The sequence below is a fragment of the Adiantum capillus-veneris genome, chromosome 16, assembly GCF_014529385.1.
Source record: "Adiantum capillus-veneris isolate H3 chromosome 16, ASM1452938v2, whole genome shotgun sequence".
Lineage (NCBI taxonomy): Eukaryota > Viridiplantae > Streptophyta > Polypodiopsida > Polypodiales > Pteridaceae > Adiantum > Adiantum capillus-veneris.
Genome location: NC_140946.1, coordinates 96,146,247 through 96,161,559, shown reverse-complemented (window position 1 = coordinate 96,161,559; position 15,313 = coordinate 96,146,247). Strand labels below are relative to the sequence as shown.

The window sequence follows — 15,313 nt, the reverse complement described above, 5'->3', positions numbered from 1 at the left end:
CCACACTTGCAAACTCAAAAGAAATAAGCAATAATTGAAAATATGTTACTGGTTTTGAGCCCAATGTTGCTTTGTCAATTTGAGAAATGGGTTGAGATTGAAGAGGCTATAGTGGTTGAGGATAAATAGCTTTGGAGCTTCCACCATATGAATGAAGCTTTGTCCTTGTAATGGTGAGCCTCCCTTTGTTTACAAAATATGTAAATCTACTCATCACTGTAGGCCTAACAATGAAGGTGTCAATTTGAGAAATGGGTTGAGATTGAAGAGGCTATAGTGGTTGAGGATAAATAGCTTTGGAGCTTCCACCATATGAATGAAGCTTTGCCCTTGTAATGGTGAGCCTCCCTTTGTTTACAAAATATGTAAATCTACTCATCACTGCAGGCCTAACAATGAAGGTGCTACATCTTTCAGTAAAAACCATAAGACCTATGAAATCTAGTTGTAGGTTGTTTGCTAGGTGCTAGAGGACTATCCAGACCTCAATTCAACTTGAAAATGAGTTGGGAGAATAGCATGTGTGGTAAACACAATCAATGAAGTCATAATGAGCTTTTAGCATGGTTTACACACTCTATGGTAGTTTGATGCCTAAAATGATTCGGGGGGTTCACTATGTGTAAAAGTATCATATCACGTGCGTTCAAAACATGTTTGTAAAATCTCTTATTTGTGAATTTTGTTAAGAATATAATGTACCTTTTTCTTTTAAAATCTATAAATTTTTTCAAATTTGAAAAAATAATGCCTTTTTGTATATATATTTTTGTAAGTTTCAAGAACTTTAAATACCCTTCTGTTGAACTCACGTGATAGATTACATTTTTATTAGGTGACCTCCCCGGATAAGTTTCAAGAACTTTAAATACCCTTCTGTTGAACTCACGTGATAGGTTACATTTTTATTAGGAGGTGACCTCCCCGGGTAAAATGATGGCATGACAACCTTTAATTAAACTTGTATAAGGGCTTCTCCATGGCAGCTACGAAAAAAATTCGAAGTTCTCAGCCTTGTCCACATTCCTTAGAACTTTCCTGACAGACTCAATTTTCTTCATACAAGCTTCCCTAGTTGCGGGACCAAGAATCATTTTTGTCTGGTTCCTTTGCCTAGAAGGCCCTTGCCAAGGCTTGAACCCCAAACTCCACCAAGAGGCTTCCAAGTTCCATTATCCATCCAAGCCAATTGTGATGTTGGGAACATTTGGCTTGTGATGTTGGGAACAAGGCTTGACTATTTGTGCAAATGCATGAATCTCCACACACTCACACTTAGGCATTCCCATGCAATTCATACAAGGAAAGGAACAGTTAGATTGGGCTGAATTTTTCATAAATTTTGATCCATGGACACTTTCCTTGCAAGTTACACTTCACCAAGGGCATGTATGTGTAAGTGGAGCTTCACACACGGCAGAGATTAACACTTGCTTATTCGTGTGAGCGAACACGACGAAAGCCCTTTTGTTATTTGTCGTTTTCCCACTTTGTCGTTTATGCAAGGGAGGGGTTTCTCCTTGCCACAAACTTGCAAAGCCTTCCCCATTTTCAGTGGTGCTTTTTGGAAAAAGTAATTTGTACCAGGTGCCAAAAGAGTGGGGCGCACGGACGGGCATAGTAAACAAATGCAAGTGAGAAACTCCTCCACCTGAGAGAGAGAGAGAGAGAGAGGTGTGCAAGCACCTCATGCTCTACCCTTCCATCCCATAGAGGCAATGCAAGTGCGTGTGTGTGAGAGAGATTGTGTGTGGTAGGCTAGTAACCGTCCAGCTTTTGGTGAAGGCCTTTTAAAACCAAAAGTCTAGCAAGGATGGTAGCCAAGCAAGGGGTAGGTAATTTTCACTCAGCGGGCCGCCGCGCAAATGATGCATTACGAAATTGTCGCAAAAATTGGATTTGAAACAGACTCAAGCCTGACTCCCAAACGCACACTTACATTTTATATTGCCGCAAAATTGGATTTCGTCATTTTTCAAAATGGGATTCAATTTCTTTTCAATCGAACATGGGGTGCCACCACTGCGAGAGTGTGTGTGTGTGTGTGTGTGAGGCACGCTGCAAAAGAACCGAGAACGCGGGACTTTTAGAACGCCCTCTACTTTTCCCTCCCACCCTCCCCTTCATAACCAACCCCCCTTTCACAACCCTCCTCTCCCCCTTTCCTTCTCCTGCATGTACACACCATTTGCGAGCATCTGTGTGTGTGTTTTTCTGTAAGTGGGTTCTCTCATTTCCGAGCTCCCTTCGTTTCTGTGTGTTCGTCTTCAATTGGACACTCTCTCTCTCTCTCTCTCCCCCCTTCCTATGTGTGTTGCGTCACATAGATTCTGCCCTCACATGCCCTCTTCCCTTCTCACTCTCTCTGTCTGCACTTCGGTTTTTCTTCCCTTCTCTTTCCATGGCCCCTCCCATCACACATTGGCTGCGACGCGCACCTCTTGGCTCTGGCTCATTCGGCAAGGTCTCGCTTGCCATCAACCTCGATAATGGAGACTTTTTTGCAGTAAAGTCGATCCAGAGCGTGGGCTCTGCAGCAGAGCAATGTGCGCTCGAAACTGAGCTCACCATACTCCAAAACCTGCACTCACCACGAATTGTGAGCTTTTTGGGGGCAGATTTCGCCTCGGAGGGCACCACATGCACCCGCAACCTTTTCCTAGAGTACATGGATGGGGGCAACATAGCAGAACTTATCAAGAAATCAGGCGGGTGCTTGGATGAAAAGCGTGCGCAATGCTATACGCGTGCAATTGTCGAGGGCCTTGCCTATTTGCATGAGCAACAGATTGTGCACTGCGATATCAAGGGACAGAACATCCTAGTTGGATCATGTGGTGTGAAGATAGCGGACTTTGGAGCAGCAAAGAAGCTATCAGCATGTGCTCCTACACATGAATTTAAGGGTACGCCGCTCTGGATGGCACCAGAGGTTGTAAGAGGAGAGGAACAGGGATGTGCGTCCGATGTGTGGTCGCTTGGGTGCACGGTTGTTGAAATGCTGCAGGGCAGACCTCCATGGGGAGAGTGCTCACATAATTCATCGTCGGCAATGTCTCATGTAGCTGCAGCTCTCTTCAAGATTGGATACTCATCCGAAAATCCTCCCTTGCCAGAGGGTGTTTCGGCAGGATGTCGTGATTTTCTTAGCAAAGTTCTACAGAGAGACCCAAAGCTCAGGTGCAGTGCTGCTGAGCTACTTGATCACCCTTGGCTTCAAGCAGCTCAGAGCTTTGAAAGCTATTGTGCGCAACCATCTCCAAGAAGCGCTCTCGATTTCCCAGCGAGTGATAGCGATGTGGAAGATGAGCATGACACATGGGGTTCTTTCCCTCTTTGCAGTTTGCGGACGTCTAATGCCTGCAGAAATCAAAGTGAGATGAATTCTGGCAGCAATTTGTCTGTGCAGATTGCCGCTGCTGTCCGTGAAGACAGCATGTTGGAGGACAACAAAGCAGGCATTTTGGATGTTGATTATGTGCACATTCCCAATGAGTTGGATTGGATCACTGTAAGATGTGGTGATGCCGATTTGGGCTGCAGGCAGAAGCCATTTATGAGGAGGCACATTGGAATGTGCGTGTTACGACGAGGTGAAGAGGTGGATTTCAGCTCACTTGCATTTCTAGGTCAGAAGAGGAGATCGAGCAGGTGAACAAGCTATCTGAAGCTCACAATGCAGTGGCTCGACATAAAAGAAGGGAAGGGGCCAAGGGTGAGGTAATTATACGTCGCAAACAGCAGGCTGTGAATTTGGAAGAATGCTGTTGGAAATCAGTCTTTATTTTTCGCGAGCGCTGAATATTGAATCATTGCCAATTCTGATCAAGGCAGTCTGCAATTGGAAGAGTATTATTATCTCTGTAATGCTCTTATTAGACTCATCACCAACCCACAAAGCTTCCCTGTACATAACAAACTTGGACCCCAAAAATTTGGGTTCATTCATGTGTATTTTTACAATTTAACCTGACATCTGACCAAAATTTGATCTTCTTAAATTATAGGGGCTCTTAAATCTTAGTGGTTCTGTTCTTTTGTAATTCTTGTTCCATTTGGCTGCTTTCTTTGCGATGGAATTATGGTCATAAAGGAGAACTCTAGTGCTTAACAGAGCCACTCCATTGAATTTGAGTACTCCCATTCCCTGGGGGGTGAAGACTTGTGAATGAGGTGGTGGCTTGCTGGGACTCCGACCATTGTGTGTGAAAATTTCCCCTCTATATTTATGCATATGCCTTAGATCCTTGTCACTTAATTGCATCCTCCATAGATGCCACAAAGGCTCAACAAATTTGCAAGTGAAGGGATAGTGCTTATGCAAATTTGCTTGAAGTCATTGGTATTGTGATCCTTTTAGATGCTTTTTGGGTCCTTTCTACACATCAACCGTGTCATTATTTGGACATGAATTCAGTGAAGACCTTAATTAAGGCAAGCCTCAAGGGCACTAATGTCACAGCTAAAATGAATTAAACCTACGACCATGCCTTTGACAATTAGTGTAGTAACAAGTATATCAATATTGAAATTTGGCTTTGAAGTAGCATGTTTGAGCACTCCCAATGGATCTAGAGGTGACATTAGTAGCATGTACAAGCACTCTCAAGTGGCCCTTAGGGAGGCTGTGTCCAAAGCTTGTTGCAAGCATTCTCTCTTCAAGGCACATGTAGTGGTGGATTAAGCAAAAAGTTGAAGAATTGCAATTTTTGAAACCAGGGAAAGAGATGGAAATGTAGATGAGAAGCGAAGCATACTAAAGTCGATTAGTGTTCATCGTTATCCAAGATCCATAAACTAGACCTTGTCTCAGATTCATAATCAAGATCCATACTAAAGTTTGTATATTGTTCATCGTTATCCAAGATCCATAATCTCGGACTTATCTTAGAGTCTTGAAACATGAATCACACAAGCCCAACCAGATAGTTGTCTTGTTGTCATGTAAAATGCTGCCAACATGTAAGATGAGTCATAATCACTTAACCAAAGGTCTCCAATAGGTTGGTTTGCAAGCTAGACTAGTTTATTATGTCTTTCAAGGAAGCACACTTGTGTGGTGACACTATTGGGATGGGTGACACCACAATTTCCTACGTGGTGTGAGACCTAGTATTTCCATTACATGGTGTTGCAAAAGTGGATGGTCCTCAGTGATGGTCTGCTTTCGCGTTGAGTTTGTTGCTTGTGGTGGCCAATTTCTGGAGGCTTCATGATTAGGAGTAGAATGATATCATGATCAATGTGTTGTGAGATGAGAATTGAAGGAAGTTTTGTTGTTGTATCACGTGGATGTTAGAAGCATGTTGTTTTAGTTGCTTGCAAGGATAAGCAATGACAGGAGGTACTCTTAGGGAAGTCGAGTAAACATCTAAGATGACTCAAAATGGCTAGACCATAGGTCTCTATTTGCTTAATGGTTTGGAGTCAAGACTGTTGGACTTGCTTTCGATTTAAGTACCCTCATGTAGTGACACTGTTAGGATGGATGCCTTGAAGTTTGTCTCTAATGGTTTCTCGTAATTTGTTTAGAATGTTAAATCCTACAATGGTCCTACGATGGTTTTCTTCAAAATGTAGGAGTTCAAGACACCCCAATAGCTCACAAGAAGGTTTGGACAAATTCTCACAATAATTCCCACATTGTGACTTACCTCAACATCATGAGCTTCCGTGAGGGAGGCACTGCATACCTAGCTAGGTACGATTGGAGGGGTCGGGGGTCCTCTACCCCCAATCGTACCTAGCTAGGTATGCGGTGCCTCCCGAGCAGAAGCTCATGATGTTATTCATTGTATGAAAAACATTGGAAAAGACTCCGTTTTTCTACATGAGAAAGTTTCTAAATCTTCTTGTGTAGTGAGATAGGGGATGAATATGATGGAAAGAGTTTGGAAATTATTAGGTTGAGCGAGATGGAAGCTCGAGCTTACATGCCATGTCATTAATTTTTCCTGAATTTGGATGTGTTGGAAATTTGGAGCATTTGCAAAACACTGAAGCAAGAAACAATGTAGGATCCATGGTGGTGGGTGCATGACCTAGAAGGGCGTATAGTTGATAGTTGATTGTTTGGCATTGCCAAAAGCAAAAGGTCGAGTAGGCTACTGAAGGGTGAGGAGGAGATGGGGGTTGAACCCATGACGCAGCAAAATATAGACTAACGTTACCCAAAGGGAACGGACACCAGACTCCAGAGTCTAGTGAGCAAGGATCAGATTTCAAACTTTTCCAAGCCTCAAACGAAGTCAAAGGGAGCTGCGTTTGCCAGGCCAGCGGCCAGCCTTCCAGCCTCCAGGGTAGGATATACACTTTTCAACATTGAATGAGCATGATCCAATCACATTATCTCACCGCCCAGATATAATTGGGCCGCTGCTGATTGCCGCCGAAACTGTGCCCATGTACCACCAAGTGTGAAAGATGTCTCCTCCATCCATCCACAGGCCGGAATTTTTGATAATTTTTTTTGGGAATTTCCTCAAATTAGAGGGGTATTTTGGTAATTTTCCCTATTTTTGGTAATTTTTTAGGGAAAATTACCAAAATACCCCTCTAATTTGTGGAATTTCCCAATATACCTCTCAAATTTCAAAAATTCCCAAAATACCCTTGTATATATTTTCGTTGGATTCTTCAAGATTTTCTAATCTTTATTCTTGTTTGACAATTGAGATCGGTTTTTGAGTGCTTAAATGTAATTTGTCGCCAATTACCTCACAAAGAAAAGCGAAATATGTCTAAAAATAATGAAGCAATTCATCTCCAAAGCCTACATAACCGTCTCAAATTTCAGTTTTAGCATCCGGTATGGTATGGTAGACAATCACTCTTCTTATGAAAAGCTACAATTTTTTTTGTTTTTGGAGAAATTTACTCTCACAACCAGGGATAATTTGAGAATTTTGGGAATTTATGACAAATTATAGGGGTACTTTGGGAATTTTTGAAATTTGAGGGGTATTTTAGGAATTTCCACAAATTAGAGGGGTATTTTGGTAATTTTCCCTTTTTTTTAGCCACAGAAATATGAGCATTATTTATAGCATCCAATCCGAAGGCCCGGCCTATAACGGGTGAAAAAACAGAATTATTGAAAATCCTTGTTCAAAATTTGGGGGAAGCGCGAGGCTGGCTGTTGAGCTTCTCCTGCAACAGTTAAGTTTTATTACCAGATTTTCAAAGCCTAATTTTTTAAGTCCCGAAGACCGCGCCTCCCTCTCTCTCTCTCTCTCTCTCTCTCTCTCTCTCTCTCTCTCGAGGCACCTCATACACACATTCTCTCTCTAAAGAAATGCATCACGCCCCTGGTCCCCCGCTCTCTCTCTCTCTCTCTCTCTCTCTCTCAGACAGAGACCACATTCACTCTCTTATCGAGGCACCAGCCGCACCACATGCACGGTCTCGCCTCTCTTCTTCTTCTCCTCCTCCTCATGCACAACGCATTCCCTCTGTCGACGCACCACACGCACTGCACCAATTCAATGCCTCTCTCTCTCTCTCTGGACGCACATTCGCTCTCCTCTTTCATACACACTCACGTGCCCACACACAAACATTCATTTCTCGTTCGATGCACCACGGTCCACACGCTCTCTCTCTTCCCCCCTCTCTCTCTCTCTCTCTCTCTCTCCCTCTCACACACACAAACACACACAGCACACATTGCCGACCAGTAGACAAGGCTCCCACTTTCTCTCCACAACATGGCCTTCACTCTCCAATAGGCTTGCGTTCACGCAAAGGCTTGGACGTCGGGACCACTCCTCTCTCTCACCTCACCCACGCTCTTGAAGATTGCCCACCTTCCATTGCATTTCCATTCCAGCAACTTTTAAGCAAGTACAATATCCAACCTAAGGCTTTGATTCTCTCCTAAACATAAACAATACGCCTTGATTTTTGACGGGCATCCTAATTGGCACTTAGAAAATCAACCCAAATGGCCCCCACCCTTCTAAATATCATAGATGATAGGTATTGTTTTACTAGTCCAATTGACACTATGTTTCGATCCAATTTGTGTGGCAAAATCATATGAAAGATTGATTTCAAAACACACATAATCATCGTGTGCATGTTCATTGATTGATGTAAAATCGGATAGGTCCTTGAGTAGCCAAAGACCAAATAGTTCAGGAAGACGTTTCACACAAAGCAGAGTGCTTGATGGATACTTTTGATTCAAAATCCACTTCATAATACATCTACCCATCCTACTAGAACTTTATATCAAGATGCAGTTGTGGACATCCTACACAAGGAGAATGCACAAGTTGAGTACATGAGTACATGATCAACAACAAAGGATAGGAATATTGCAGGAGGTTTTGATAATCAATGGACCTTTCGTGAATTAATGCCTCCCTTTAAAACACTTCATATATATATATATGTGTGTGTGTGTGTGTGTGTAATGCACACACAAATTTGGACAAGCTCAAGGACACATTTGTGAGATTGCAAATGTAATGTTTAACCATGTGAACAATACATAAAAGGCAATCAACAACTTGCAGACCTAGCAAGTCTCTACTACTGATGAAGACTAAGCTTCAAACATGTCTCCATATAAACAATACATAAAAGGCAATCAACAACTTGCAGACCTAGCAAGTCTCTACTACTGATGAAGACTAAGCTTCAAACATGTCTCCATATGAATAGTAATAGATTTGCACCCGTTAAGGCCGAACCTATGCAACATTGTTCCAACATAACTCATGTGACACAAAGCATTGTTTCCATCACTGTACTCACATTTTATGTCCAAGTAATGGAAGAGTCCCAAGTTCAACATCTCAACAATTACAATGTGATCAACCTTAAAATTAGTAGTATGGGATTGATTCGGTCAAGTGAGCAACATGTGACCAATGGAGAGATCACCCTCCCTAAGGGTCTATACAAGATTATACAATTTACACTTTTTCATAAATATAACAATTTCAATTTACATTAGAGTGCGGAATTAATAACATAGGGGAGGAGTTCTCAATGCTTAACCTAGCATGGAGTTTAGGGCATGAGCCAAACTGCATCCAAAGGTACTTAGCGTCTAGTGTTACCTCTGAATGTATATAAATAAAAACGTACTTTAAAAAATGATCAAGTGGAGGGTGAATATACATTATGAAAATCTTAAACCGTTTACCACGCTCATCTACCGCGTTTTATAGAGAGAGAGAGAGAGTCCAAAATGGGTTGGGCAAGAAGAAGGGGGGGGGGGGGGGGGGGGGGGATTTTTGTATTTCAAACATTACCGCAATTATATCCACTGTTATTACCGCGTGTATTACAGACCCAGATTAGGCGCTTAAACATTCAAATTTTGGTGTTTCCTCCTGTTTTGCTTGTGAAAATAATTTAAAAAACATTATATAAGCTTTCAAAAAAATAATATTAAAACATGAAATAATAGTTATGTGGATAAACATGAAACTACGAAGAGCCCGGTCCATCCTAAAGTTATGCACGTGCCTCCATGTAAAGCAAGCACTGTTAGAGATGAAAAGCTAGATATGGACAACATCTTCTGCTGAGGCATGGGGATGATAAAGTGAAGTGTGCCCACATTTTAGCACATGGTAGCACCTATGTTAATTTCTTGAAGCACTATCTTGCAACAATGTCCTTGAAGCGAGGCATGGAGATGATAGAGTGAAGTGTACCCACATTTTACCAGATGGTAGTACCTATGATAGTTTCTTGAAGATATTCTTCAGAGCACTCTCGCACTGTGCACAAAATTGAGATTTAAGATACAAAAAGAGCTCATTATTGTTTGGGAGATTTAATTTAGATTATCATAATAATCAATATCTAATTCTCCTAAATGATTTTCTCATGTTAAACTGATCATTTAATATGGGGAAGTGCCAGGGGAGAAAAAGCTAGAATATTGGTTAAGCTAGCAGACCGGCCATAGTAGGGATCCAAAGGAGGGAAAATATGGACCTAAGGGGGGGCCATATGCAAAAGAGCCATGTGCAACAATGCGCTTAAAAGACCCTAAGGTTCAGCCCATTAAGACTTCCAAAATGCTAAGGTTCCAAAATTCAAAGGTTGTGTCCAAAGGTCAAGCATGGGGGGAATTGGATGCTTTGTGTGTGTCCCAAATGTCTTTATCAATCCCTGCATAGGAGGGGGCGAGCCTTGGGAGTAGGGGATGAGAGAGAAACTCTCACACACACATAAGCTCCCTTTACAAAAAGGGAATGAGGGACACGTGTCAGCTCCCTAGCCCAGATGCCCACAAGGTGTACCCAATTCCTATTGGATGGCCTTGGAGGTGGACCAATGAGAATTAGGCTAGAGTAAATCTAGTTTAATTAATTTAAAAACACTTAATAAAAGAACCAATGAGAATTAAGCTCTCTAGAAGACTATTGGACAATCTCACAAGGGGTCCAATGAGCATTCAGCAGCCCAGTGGCTTGCTTGATTCCTATTGGCCAGGAGGCAAAGGGGTCCAATGAGAGTTTAGTTGCATTTATTAATTACATAAAGCTCTCACAAAAGGGGAAAGGGGGACACATGTCAGAAGGCTATCACTTATACTTCTTAATTATCATTGGCTAGCCCTAGGGAGGTCCAATGAGACTGTAACATGAGCAAATAGCAAGAGGGGTCGAACAAGAGAGAGAGGGGGACTGATTTTTGCAAGGCATTATCACACACACACTCACAAAATCTCATGTGTGAAGTAAAGAAGACTCTCTCTCCTTCTCAAGCTTTAATGGAAAGCTTACCACCTACTCCAAGCTTGTGAGAAGGGAGGCCTACACCAACAACTCTTGGCTTTGTGATGCAAATCCAACCAAGAGCCAAGCTTCAATGCATGCTCATCTCCTCTACCATGCTAATTACTAAGCTAAGCTATGCTAATATGAGTGATTATGTGAGGAGATGTACATCTTTCTCGTAAGAATACTCCTTCCTCTCAATCTACTCTCATACCCCGCTAGCTCTCACCATCTTCGAAGGTGTGTGAGATCTTGGGTCTGAGACCGGAGAGAATTGATGTCGTGTTTGATAAGTGTTTTGCTTAGTGCATGAAGCTTTCATCTTCATTGCACTAGCTAGTCTTGAAGGAACACAAAGAATTGTATTGTACAACGTCTCTCTTGATGGGAGAAACCATAATACAAAGCCTTTTGGAGGAGGGACCGGCTCCATGTAAATCCGGTCCTCAACTATTGTCAATAGGTTAATTTCTCTCTCTTTTGAAAATATTGTTCATGCTATCTAACTAGGTGTTATGCTTTTTGTTGCTCTCTCCACCCAAGCACTCTTGTAATTCTCATTAGGAATCTATTCTAATGAAATGCCCACTATGTTCATATTAATTTCCGCTACACACAAGTTACTAGGCCATTAAATGTTACATTGGTATCAGAGCACAAGGTTTCTCTTTTCTTGCTCAAGAAGGGAGGTCCTCAAACTAGCTATAAATGGTTGGTATTATTAATTGCCTGTGAGTAAGTAGAATAGGGATTTTTCAGCCTTGCAGTGCGCCTGCCTTCGTGCAGCTAACGGGGCATCACCGTCAAGAGCTATAGTCTTAATAGTAGAGTCCTACGGGGCTTAACCACTATTGAGCTATAAGAAGCTTGACAGGAGCCGGTGCTGTTTTGGTGTTGAACGACCCTCTCTTCTATTCCTTGCAATAATGGTATTCGAGCCATGGGTACAGTAGCTTGAGTGATTTTTCTAAAGGGGTAAAGAGGAGTAGCAACTAGGGCTTGAAGTGCCAAAGTACACCTAAAAAGTTTGCACCTAAAAGTTTTTAGAATGGATGACAATAGTAAAGAGAGTGAAATTAATGTTGATAATTTGATTTTGCTAATGAGCAAGTTACTAATGATGCCCCGATGCTGGTTAACTATCTTGTTTCTAGGCTTCAACAAGCCATGGGCAATCCATCTCTCCAAAGTGAAGTGCAACGGCAGCTCCGTGCTCATGGAATTCTCCAAGCTCCCCACCATGATGAGAGAACACCTAGGAAGCCTCCTTGTGAGACTTCCAAAAGAGGTCTCTCTCCGATTCGGAAGAAGAAGAGAATCCATACGAAGGGCTCAAGAATTTACTTCTTGATGATGCATCTCCTTCTCAAAGGAGAACTCGAGAGCCTCCACCGAAGGAATGAGAAGAAGCGAGTCTCCCGCCACCTCGGCGGAGATGGCTCCACGAAGACGGCGGGCTAAACGCTCTCCATCACCTCCAAAATGGAGAAGACCATCGCACCCTTCTCCACACCATAATTCAAAGAGGGATGACAAAAAGCAAGAGAAGAAAAAGGCGAGAAAGAGGACACCCTCTTCTCCATCTTCTTCATCCTCTTCCTCTTATGAAAGTGATGGTGAAGACGATGAAGATCAAGACAAGAAAAAGGCAAGAAAGAGGTCACCCTCTTCTCCACCTTCCTCAAATTCTTCACCTTCTGAAGAAAGTGATGGTGCAACCTTTGAACCATAAAAAAGAAGAGGCCATAGGAAATGCTATGCCGCATGGAAGAGGTCGTCCAAGCTAAAGAAGTTCAAAGAGGGAGGGAAGAGCATCTCTTTCCTTACCTATGATGGCACCTTTGGTCCTACGGACAAAGTCTTGGCCTTTATTCAACAATTTGATGCGGCGTTCGGAGATGAGGGCTTCATGGAGTCCTCTAAGCTACACCATGTAGCTATGCACTTTCAAAAGTCCGCTAGGCAATGGTGGTCTAGCCTACGAGCCAACGGTGAAGCTCCACGAACCTGGAAAGCTGTAAGAGCTTCTATTATGAAGCAGTTTTTGGCCACCGATGCCAAAGACAAAGTACTCACCGAATGGCGAAGCTTAAAGCTTTCTCCCTATGAATCCATCCACAAATATGTAGACAAGTTTTGGGACCTACAAATCAAAGCAACTGTCTTCAAAAAGTTGGATTTTGGAGAGAAAAAGCAACAATTTTGTGCGGGCTTAACGGAAGAAATGGCGGAGTATGTCAACTCCCAACGGCCACGTACCATATCGGCGGTAATACACCATACTATGGTGGCCTCTCGAATCAATTTCCAAACGGGGGCTAAAAGAAATAATAAGCCCACGGAAAACAAGGGTTACAACGAGCCTAAGGGGAAGGACAATGTCCAAAAGTCTCCTAAGGGCAACTCCAACAAAGCTAAAGAGAAGGGAGTTTACAAAGGTAAAAACAAACTCTCTCCTGAAGAGCTTGAGCGTTATTGCAAGGATAACCGGTGTTTCAAGTGCGGCAAACAAGGGCATGCGTACCGCGCTTGTCCCCAAAAGAACACCCGCCATGATCCTCCTAGAGCTACCTTGGTTGAAATCCAAGAGGAGGAGACTCACTAAACTCACCACAAAGGATCTCCTCTATGCCATGCTTGGGTTTGGGGAATTTTCCACCGGCAAGATGTTTGTTTACATTTTGCAAAAACCTGCACTTGGGAACCTCATGTTGGGTTTCAAGCCCAGTTGTCTCGGTCGACTCCGCGTGGGAACTTGTCTCATAAGCATGCACAAGTAAAGTGGAGTTTGCATGGCTGCCTAAAGCTATAAACATGTAAAGAGCTTAATCAATTTAAAAAGAAAGATATAGCGTATTATTTCTCTCTCTCTCTCTCTCTCTCTCTCTCCCTCTCTCTCTCTCTCTCTCTCTCTCTCTCTCTCTTTCAATTATTTCTGCTGCACGCTAGCCATGGCGACCCCTCGACTGCATCCTCCATAGAACTGCAACCTTATCAGATGGTATCAGAGCGTTGTTTCTCGGTTCAAATCAGCACGTGGGTACATCCCCTTACACAGGCGAGAGAAGGCTGTCCACCTGCATGAAATTGCGCAAAGGCTGCATGGACGAAATCGTCTAGAGCACGAACTGAAAACAAAATGGGTGGAAATCATGCACGGTTTCTCCGAGGACATGCTCATGGAAGCAATGGATGTTGACAAATAGACTACGCGACAGTGGTTAGAAAACCAAGATGGAGTGGCGATCGTGAAGATGTCACGAGAGCAACGACCAAGCAGAAAAGAGATTGAAGGTGGAGGCTTGATGGCAGACTATGGATACCGCTTGGAGAAGGCACATCGAGATATTGTGCACCCGCAAGCTGGACAACTTACTGTAGTCAATGGCTACAAGCTTCCCGTCCTTAAGCTTTTGGACACGTCGATTAGGTGCTTGAAGCTGTAGAGAAGAGCATTGAAGGCTCTAGGATGGCTCACCAATGCAGACCATATGATCTATTGTGTTCGAGGATATGCTCGTGTTCAGGTGGTGTATCCGAGTGGCAAGATGGTGTGTGGTGTGGAGATGAAGAAAGGTGACATGATGATGGTGCCCAAGAATTATCCTGTCATGATGCAAGCAGGAGATGAGGGATTTGATGCTGCTCTTGTCATGAATAGTCACATGCCAATATCGATGCATCTGACAAGGGAGGATTCGGTGTTCAATATGATGAAGCCGGAGGTGAGAATGGGAACGTTCAAGATAAGTAAGGAACTAGACAAGCGTATGCATGAGGAAAGCTGTTCTCGACACACGCTCTCCTGCCAACTCGGCCTTCCCAGCCCGCTACAACCCCTCAGCTTCTTCGCCATCGCTGTGTTTGTCTACAACAAAAAATCGTCAACGGGATTTTTATTTCCACTTCTCCAGAACCTGCTCAAGCAACAATATGTTGAGTTCAAAATTAGTTTTACCTATTGAGTCTCCTAAGTTTACCAGGATTTTGTTTATATCATCATCTATATTTTGTCAAAGCTTTGTTTTACTTTGTCAGTTGTCACAATTGTACGGGCTCTAGATACTGCCACATATGAGTGGTAAGACATCCCAAAAATATATCTCTTCTCAGCCTATTTTTCCATTTCTCATGAGGTTATTGGGGACACGTTAAACCCAAAGTTTGGCAGTGAACCAAAAACTCCATTTTTTGGTAGCTAATTTTTTACCTACACCATATCTGTTCAAGGGGGGGCTCTACTATCATAGCACCAGGTTATGGATACACCAGATATCCCTCGGGGAGGTCACCTAAGAAAAATGTAACCTATCACGTGAGTTCAACAAAAGGGTATTTAAAGTTCTTGAAACTTACGGAAATATATGTACAGAAGGACATTATTTTTTCAAATTTGAAAAAAACTTACAGATTTTAAAAGAAAAGGATACATTATATTTCTAACAAAATTTATAGATAAGGGATTTTACAAACATGTCTTGAACGCACGTGATATGGTATTTTTACACATAGTGAACCCCCCGAGAGAAATCCTTGGTTGTGAGAGAACCTAAAACTCACGGTTGCCG

At 42.7% G+C, this 15,313-nt stretch overlaps 1 protein-coding gene and 1 pseudogene across 1 annotated transcript; both read left to right on the top strand.

Moving 5' to 3' along the window:
• The first annotated feature begins 2,120 nt into the window (after positions 1 to 2,120).
• On the top strand, positions 2,121 to 4,001 carry LOC147439499 (mitogen-activated protein kinase kinase kinase 18-like). The gene has a single exon (XM_086485330.1). The coding sequence runs from the start codon at positions 2,402 to 2,404 to the stop codon at positions 3,653 to 3,655; it is 1,254 nt and encodes a 417-aa protein (XP_086341456.1). The 5' UTR covers positions 2,121 to 2,401; the 3' UTR covers positions 3,656 to 4,001.
• A 10,049-nt stretch (positions 4,002 to 14,050) lies between these two features.
• On the top strand, positions 14,051 to 14,499 carry LOC147439498 (legumin type B-like; annotated as a pseudogene).
• The last annotated feature ends 814 nt before the right edge of the window (positions 14,500 to 15,313 follow it).